At 24.6% G+C, this 8,892-nt stretch overlaps 1 protein-coding gene across 1 annotated transcript in view; it reads left to right on the top strand.

The window, feature by feature from the left end:
- Positions 1-55: 55 nt before the first annotated feature.
- LOC129962986 (DNA-dependent protein kinase catalytic subunit-like) overlaps positions 56-8,892 on the top strand; it is a 128,591-nt gene continuing 119,754 nt past the window's right edge. The window contains exons 1-4 of the mRNA XM_056076991.1: positions 56-273; positions 5,237-5,313; positions 6,888-6,980; positions 8,498-8,572. Of these exons, the coding sequence (XP_055932966.1) occupies positions 117-273; positions 5,237-5,313; positions 6,888-6,980; positions 8,498-8,572 (402 nt within the window). The 5' untranslated portion in view covers positions 56-116. The remainder of the gene's footprint in view (positions 274-5,236; positions 5,314-6,887; positions 6,981-8,497; positions 8,573-8,892) is intronic.

The following is an 8,892-nucleotide window of genomic DNA, read 5'->3' as shown; positions in this document are numbered from 1 at the left end:
AATATTTTCTCTATCTGTAACCATATACACTCTATGATATGGTGTATATTTTAAAAACAGAAACTTTTGTATGTCGGTCTAATTTTCATGGAGTCGCTGATTAGTTTTCCGCTAACATGACAGCTGTCGTCGAACTAATCTGTAAAAGTTTAGAATCTTTGAAGACTTTTCAGGAAAATAATACATTTTCGGGAAATGAAGGAACTATATCTGATATCATCAAGAAGATTCGCGATAAATATTGCAATTTCAACTTCCAAAAACAGCAAAGAGGTCAAAAATCGAATTTAAAAATTTTGTGCTATTATGAGATATTTTCTATAAATCTTTATTAAAATTTTTCTATATTTATGAAATGCTTTTGGGCAACTGCATACTTAAAGTGAACAATATTCTGGAAAAAATTATTTTTTAAAAGAAGATTAGATTTTCAACTTTTTTTTTTTTTACTTTTGAATACCGATGTGAATAAATTATTTCATTTAGTATTTTCTGCTTGAATTTGTAAAATTATAATTTTTTTGAAAATACATTGCTACCACAAAGATATAAAGTATCTTATTTTACCAGGAAAATTATCAACATATATAATTGTCCAATTCCGTATGTAACACTAGACAGAGTTTAAAAATATATCTATTTTTTAGCGTTTAGCAACTGGGACAGGTTTCTTTTTTCTTAAATGTGTATGAATAAAGCTAAGCATGAATAAAAGCTAGTTATGAAGCAATTAATTTCATGTTTTATTTATATTTTTCTTAATGCTTTCGAGCAGAGATCAATGACACGAGTTGGCAATTTTTGTTATGATAACTAATTATATATTTATTTTGTATTTCACAATGCATTTTTTTCTCTGTCAGATCATTAATTTTTTGATCCGTTGTTTAATGATCCGTTTTTATTTCAGTGTTTGTGAAGTTTTTTAGTTAATACAATTCCAGGTCTTTATTATTTAATTTTAATGTTATAATATATTTGTATCTAAAGTATGCTTTCTCTGTCTCCATTTATATGTAAATATAGCAGTTGCTTGACTGAATAGAAGCAACTTTTGAAATTTTAAAACTTTGGTTTATTTCATTATGGGATGAATAATTTACATACAAAGAATAAATGGGAGAAATACATCGGTCTTCATCATGACAGAAGAGCGGAAGAAACCAAAATTTCTTCATCAGTGTTAATGAAGAATGTGGGGGTGTTTCTTCACCATTTTAGTAGGGATTTCTTTGGCACATGTCAATTTAGGCAAAGGAATTTTAGGTATCTTTAAAAGAATGTTGTGAACTGTAATTATTTTTATCTCTTTACACAGAGTATGAGAACCTGTTGAATTCAGCAGTTTTATAGAGTTGTGCAGAATTAATTAAAGAAAAAAGTGGGATTTGGATCAGGAAATGGGAGAACTTCTTAAAATGGTTAATATCGATGAAATTAGGAAATATTAATTCAGATTTAAATAAGATTAAGAGATATCACTACATATATATGTATAATTAAGCACTTTGTACTATAGCTGTAGCAATCAGAGCTAAGAAACTGTTAATGATAATAACTTGTATGGATAAGCATATCTTCATGTTCATGATAATAATTTGCTTTTAAAGATATAGGCTTAACTAAAGAATATAGTGCAAATACTGAGCATTAATTTTTGAAAGGCACTAACTCGGAAAATGGGATAACTTATCTGTATTCTTTAGTTGATATTTGGTGAGTTTCCTGTTTGGCATGATTTGATTGAAATTGGTAGAAATCTACTCCATGTTCTTTAGAACTGATCAAATAATAATTTAGTAGTAAATTATTTTGCATAATGCAATTGTATTTAAATCGGTTTTGGATTTAATAAAAGAAATGTCTTTTTTGACTTTGCTTATAGTGTAAACATTTTAAAAATTGAAATTGGATAACAAGTTGATGATATTTCTTAGCCAGAAAAAATAGTAATCATGTAGTTTAAATGAAGAGATAGTTCTGAAATATCTCAATTAGCTGACAAAAATGAGTTGATTTGGAATAATAGAAATTATTGGATGAAGGAAAGAGAAAGAAATCAAAAAGTGTTACTATGATTAAAAAGTATCTGGAATGCTTCAGTTGAAGTAAATCTATTGTAAATGTTGTATGCAAATTTTTATCAAACATTTAAACCTCTATAAATATTTGGCACCAGTCAGGAATTTATTTAATTTTATCTAATGAAAGTACATTTTTAAAGAATTTTTACACTGTTGATTTTTCTGAAATTCAAAATTTTACTCAGCAAAGAACATGCATTAAATGATTTTATAGCAGTGAAATTTCTTCTGCAAAAGCATTTGAGATATTGCAATAAATTTTTGAAGATTACTTTTTCAAAATATGACAGTATTTGATTGGTATAAAAATTTAAAGATGTTATAAATCTATTGCAGCATAGTTGACCAACCAAGTCAATTAATGATTAAGATATCAATAAGTCACAGAATTAGTGCTTAGTGATTGTCATTTGATAATAAGAGGTATTACTGAACAAGTTCTTATATCATCTGATCCCTATCCGCTACTTTTAAAAGGTAATTTAGGATTGCAACACGTTGCTTATCAAGTTGTTTCATGAAACAACAAATATAGAAGGAATTCAAGAAATAACAAACAAACAACAACATCCTCATGTTGTCTAAGAGCTTTCTTAAAGCCATATTTTTTTCAGAAATACTTTATTACTGATGATGAAACTTGTGTATACACTTTTGATACAGAAACAGCTGAATAATCAAGTGAATGTAATTTGAAAGGTTAGGCAAGACCAAAAGGAAACAGGAGACCACATGAAAGTTTCTCAAATATAAGGCAGTATTAACTGTTTTATTTAATAGTTATGTATTTTGAATTCCTACCTGCTGCTAGACAGTCAATAAACATTTTTATTTAAGTGTTTTGTATTGTTTGCATGAAGCAATTCATCGAAAATGGCTTGAAATGTGGCATGCTTCTTCTCAGAGTGCAAATATTATTTGGGATTTTCTAATTAAACATCAATTAGTGCATCTTCACAAGCTCGATATTTACTTAATATAACAATGTGTGACTTTTTTTTTATTATTATTTTCTTGGAATTGTGCCTTTGTAATCACTTTTTGTATCCATTAATTTAATAAAAGAACATTCGCTATGAGGAAGAACTATGAAGGTTTATCACAAAAATGACTTTAAAGCATGCTTTGGTAATTGATAAAAACATTGACATTAGTGCATTGCAATCTGAACAAATTACTTTGAAGATGATGCAATAAATTAGTTCTTTTTTGCTTTTTGTCAGCATTCCAGATTCTTTTTAACCACAGTTGTAGAATAGCATATATTGCCTACTACAATCGATATTTTTTATTATATATTGTACTTTAAGATAGAGAAGTTTTCATGGACAAATTATTAACTAAATTTACCTTAATAAAAAAATACATTAGAAGTAATATGTAAAGGTAAAGAAGGCTATTTTTTAAAAGATGTGATTATAAATGGCTTCTTTGTAGATGGATTTAAAAAAAATTCCGATGTCATATTATCCTTTGAAAAGTATTATACTAATCTCTTAATAGCATTTAATTTGTTTTAAATTGAAATAGAAACTCTATTCCTTGTAGTCACTCTAAAAGAAGCAGTAATGTAGAAAAAATATTAATGATATCTGATTAAAACACAGAAAATAATGATATTTACTTTTGCAGAGAACTATTAGAAGATTTTGTAACATTAATTTTACTTTTGTCCTGATATTTGATATTCATTTCACTTTAACACCCTACAAATCATGAAATAAATATTAACATAACAATCAGTCTATTAAAAAAATAGTGAAATTTCTGAATATATTTTTTATTTATCATTCTTAATTTATGTAAAAAAATTACCAGTTAAAAAGGGATTAATGAAATTCGTGAGTAGATGTCATTGCAGATTATTGTGTTCGCTTCAATAATGCATTACAGAAAAATAAATATTTATATACGTATTATGCTGTGATATAATATAAAAAACAGTCAGATATAAATTATAATTTAATTATAATGCTTAGTAATGCAGGTAGAAGGCTAATATCATTTTATAATTATTAACATTATTAAAAATTTATGCATCTTTAAATATTCTAATAAATTATAGATATACTATATATCCTAGGAATAAAGAGATATAATGTGAAATATTGTTTTTTGGAGGAAAAAAAGACATTTTATTTGCATCTTTATAGAATGTTTTTAATTTTAAATTTATGCTATTGTTATAATCTTTTTTTTCATGCAAAAAGTTTTCATTTAGAATTTTATTTCGAGTATTAAAAAGTTCAAATAACTAACTATAATTATTCATTTTTTGAGTGATTATTGATTCATATTTCAATATTTAGAATCATAGGAATTTGTTCAACTTTTCTGTGATATATTATGCAATATTTTCAGCAAATATTTAATGGTTGACTTTAATTGTTAATCTTTAATAGTTTCAGTTAATCTTCAGTAGTTTCAGCTTGTTATCTATATTTTTTTGTAAAAATTTATGAATATTCAGTTTATTTTTAATAATAATAGTGCTTAATTTTAAAGAAATAACCATTATTAATAAAGGTAGCATCAATATGAGTTTATAAAGACCGTTAAATATTAGTGATTTCTTCTTATAGCATACAGTATTCTTCTTCTTCACTGATTATATTTAGATGATAGCAATTAATTAAATATTCTATTGCCTTGAGAATCTATTTATGTTCCATTTTATGAGTGCTGTATTTAAAGTCATATTTATTTCAAACTCTGACTTTCTTGTCTAGGTAGTAATTCTAATATTTGTTGAACCATTTGTATGATTTATTAATATGTAAATACATTTCTTGTTCCTCTATCTTTTTCTGAAAAAAATATAACCATTTTTATAATTTTCATTGAGTTTATTTATTTTTGTGTTATACCTTGATTTTCCTGTTTCTTTTTTTCTCTTTAGTAACATACTGTTTTTTTAAAGGATGCTTGCTAAATTATTGAGACCTTAATTATATTAAAAAATATGTGCTATAATTAAAATATTAACTTTTTTTATTATAGCTTTTTTGTTTCAATTCAAGTAATTATATTTTAGTGTCCTTTTTTTCATTAAAGACCTGTATTTTAGTGGCATTTCTTATGAATGTGATCTTTGAAGAATAAGCTAACATTTACAAATTACAACTGTAAATTTTTTATTTTTTCATCCCCAGAAATTGTAAATTCCCATCTTCTAAGCAATGAAAATGGAATTCCAGGATTTTTAAAAGGGATTCTACTTTCAAAAGAGGTATATATGTTTCTTTTATTATGTTTTTATTTTAATTATAAAACTTTAAAAACATACTGCATACTTTTTTAATAATGGATTCAAAATAGTGTTAAAAGCTGTAGTTTAAGAAAATCATAAATGCTTTATGAATGTAAGGCATGAAGTTTTAAATAATCGTTAAAAAATTAATTTTAGAATCAGGTGAAAAAAATCTCAATTGAATTTTTTGTGCAAAATTCTCTTAAACTTGTTCCTGCAAGATCTGTCCTTGTATAGCTAATTCTCTTAATTTCCAAGAAATTATTATGTACCATGGTTGACCAGGATCATGTGTAAGTATAAGAATTAATTCTAATTGCTGCTGCAAATCATAATTAATAACTTTATTCAAAATTAGTGATGTCTCATCATAAAATATCTTTGCTATGATAGATAAATCATTAATAAGAATTTGTATGTTACTACCAATTTTTTTCTAAGTTTGATCATAAACTAGAAATTATAATTTGATTTGGCATCATAGAGCAGATCTTTCTTTGAATAGTTTTAATTTAAACATTATTTAATTGCAGTTTCTTTTCAGATAATTGATTCTTCCATGCAGAAAGGTTGACTTCAAACTTATTTCTATTTCTCTTGGTTTATTTTATATGTTCTAATAGTTTAATCACAAGGAATTGTTAGTTTTTAAATATCGTTATCCTTCTTCACTATGTATACTTAATTAACCATCTTTAGTAACTAACTAGTTTTGCAATTTGCCAGTGGCCATACTATGCTGAAGGCTGATTCAGTAGGCATATTGTTAGTGCTTATTTTGAATTAAATGTATTATTTATTACTTCAAATCCATGATTCCCCCTCCCCCCAAATTTTTTTAACCATAAAATTGGGGCAAATATCAAATTATATTTTAATATTTTTGCACTTTTTATTTATTTATTGTGCATATGAACTAGCCTAACAGAGTGAAGTTCTACAACATTGAAAGTGCTGTTTAAAATGTATACATTGAAGCAATCTATATATATGGTATTGTAATTTCGTTTTCTTATTACACACATAATACTTTCTTATTACTCACTTCCTTAAACCACATGGATATTAAACTGAACCCTTCCTTATTTTTCAGTAATGAAAAAAAATTATGTGATGAAAATTTAATGAAAAAAATGATGATGATCTGAATTTAAGTTCAACAATGAAAAATATTGTTGAAAATCAAGTAATTTTTTTAAAAAAAATTTGACCAAATTTAGAAAGTATTTGTATAATAATTAAATGGATATCTTAAAGAAACAATTTTTTAAAGTTTGAATGTGTGCAATAATTAATTTTATGCAATAGTGTTTTCTGGCATTCTCATGAAAAAATTCCAAAATCTCACTTTTTTTTTTACTAATTAATATTCTAATAAAAATTTCAACCTAAAAATTGGCTCAAGTTGCACATTTTTACCCTCTAAAATTTGTCTGTGAAAAATTTAATAACTGTGGGACAAATGATCTCATGCAATAATTTCATTATGTCAGTTTATGTAGTAAATCATATTTATTAACGTCCTGTTATTAACATTTTTTTTTCTTTTTTAGTTTAAAGATATAAAAAAAGAGTGCTTTAAGTTACTCGATGACATCATCGAACAGAGTGGCTATTTGATTCAAGATTATGGATCTGACATATTGGTAATTAATAAAATAATTTTGTATTTTTTTCTTTTAACACTTACTTTAAATTGGGTTTTATAATTTAATAATGCATAGTATTACATGCTAATAATCATAGTCAATTTGACAATTCTGATACAAAATCATTTTTAAACTAATCATTTAAAAATTTATACTCTGTTTAATTAATAGTATTAGTTATTAATATAATTCATGTATATTTTGAAAAAATCATGGAAAAAAAATTTACATTTTTTTTGTGATATTGGATTTTTCAGTGATGATTTATGTACCTTGTAAATATACAATAGTTTATACATATAAAAGTTGCTTAACATTTTAACTGCTAGTAATGTAACTAGTATGTAATGAGCTGCTTATATGTAACCTATATCCTATTAGCTGCCTTTGGTGAACAGCTTTTTGATGTTTAATGCTTTTATATTATTTATGTGAAATGCATTTTTTAAGAATATCTCCTTGTTAATTTATATGATTGAAAAACATGAATTCAGTTGAATCAGTGTAATTCAAATTAATTAAAATTGAAGCAAAAATCATGCTTGAAGGTTATGATTTGCAAAGGCATGTTTTTTTGAATGAGTTTGAATTCCATCAGAGCATTTCAAAATGGATTGTGCAACAAATTAAATTTTAAAATATTACTAAAATTAAGGGGAAAAGCATATGCAAATGAAATTGATATCATTAAAAAATTAATTTTCTTGAGTTTTAAGTTAATACAAAGATAATTTTTGTTGTATAGTTGTTTTGGAAAGAAATACCAATTTTCATATACAAATACAGTGGGACCTCACCTAATGAGCATGTTTGTACTGAAATCTTACTCGTAATTCAAAATGTTAAGCAAAGCAGTTTTTACCATAGGAATCCATATAAAATAGAATGATGCATTCCATACCGAAAAAAGTGCTCAAACAAATAAACAGCAATGCAATTTATTGTTTATAATGCATACCTCATTTTACAAGTAAATAGATATTTCTCTTTGGCGAAAATTAAACATATTCTATATTGAAGTTACGAACAAATAAATCTGAAAGGGAACTATTGCAAAGTTCTTTCTACAAATTTAAAATATGTAAACTACATAAAAATTGATAACATAAATGTTTCACAGTTTAAGCTAATAGATAAATTAAGAGATGGTAAAATCATAAAGTATATCTGTCTCTTACAAAAGAAAAGTCATAATTATTTAAAGAAATCATCCTGTTTCAGAATATTCATAAATTATTTAGATAGAAAAACAATTAATTACTGTTTGGTTTATATTATTATTGATTGTTCATAAATTCACAATTCTTTATTTGTTTTGGTTTCAAAACATTAAACTCAGATAAATGATAGTATTTTCCGTTGGATTTTTTTCATTATAAAAAAATGATTTTATTAGTTTTAATTTAAATTACATTTATTTTTATAAAACTAAAGAGATATATTAAAATCTTTTTGAATCAAAATTTTTTGTGTTACATGTATAAATAAATGTGGTATTTTTAATTTTATTCTAGGTTATTTGTATTTTGTATATCAAGCGTGATGTTGGTGCAGATTTAAAAAAATCGAGTATCATCACTATTTCAAAAGTAAGTGAACATGAGATTTTCATTAAGCTTTAAAAAAATTAGGAATTACCATAGTTTTCATTTTGTAATAAATGTTAGTAGTATTATAGATTTATTGTTTTTAAAATCTGAATTTAGTCATAATATCTTTTAATATTTTAAATTTGCAAAGAATTCTCATGTTAATTATTTAGAAATTTCATTTAGCATTTCTTTTTTTTAATAAGAATTAAATAAAACTAAGTATTTTTATGTAATTCTATATCATTAAGATTTCAGGACTATCACATATGTAAGAAATCTGCTATTCACCTTAAAAGCTATTCTTTAAATGTATAATA

The sequence above is a fragment of the Argiope bruennichi genome, chromosome 1 (assembly GCF_947563725.1).
Source record: "Argiope bruennichi chromosome 1, qqArgBrue1.1, whole genome shotgun sequence".
Classification (NCBI taxonomy): domain Eukaryota; kingdom Metazoa; phylum Arthropoda; class Arachnida; order Araneae; family Araneidae; genus Argiope; species Argiope bruennichi.
This window is presented reverse-complemented; position numbering and strand designations above follow the sequence as displayed.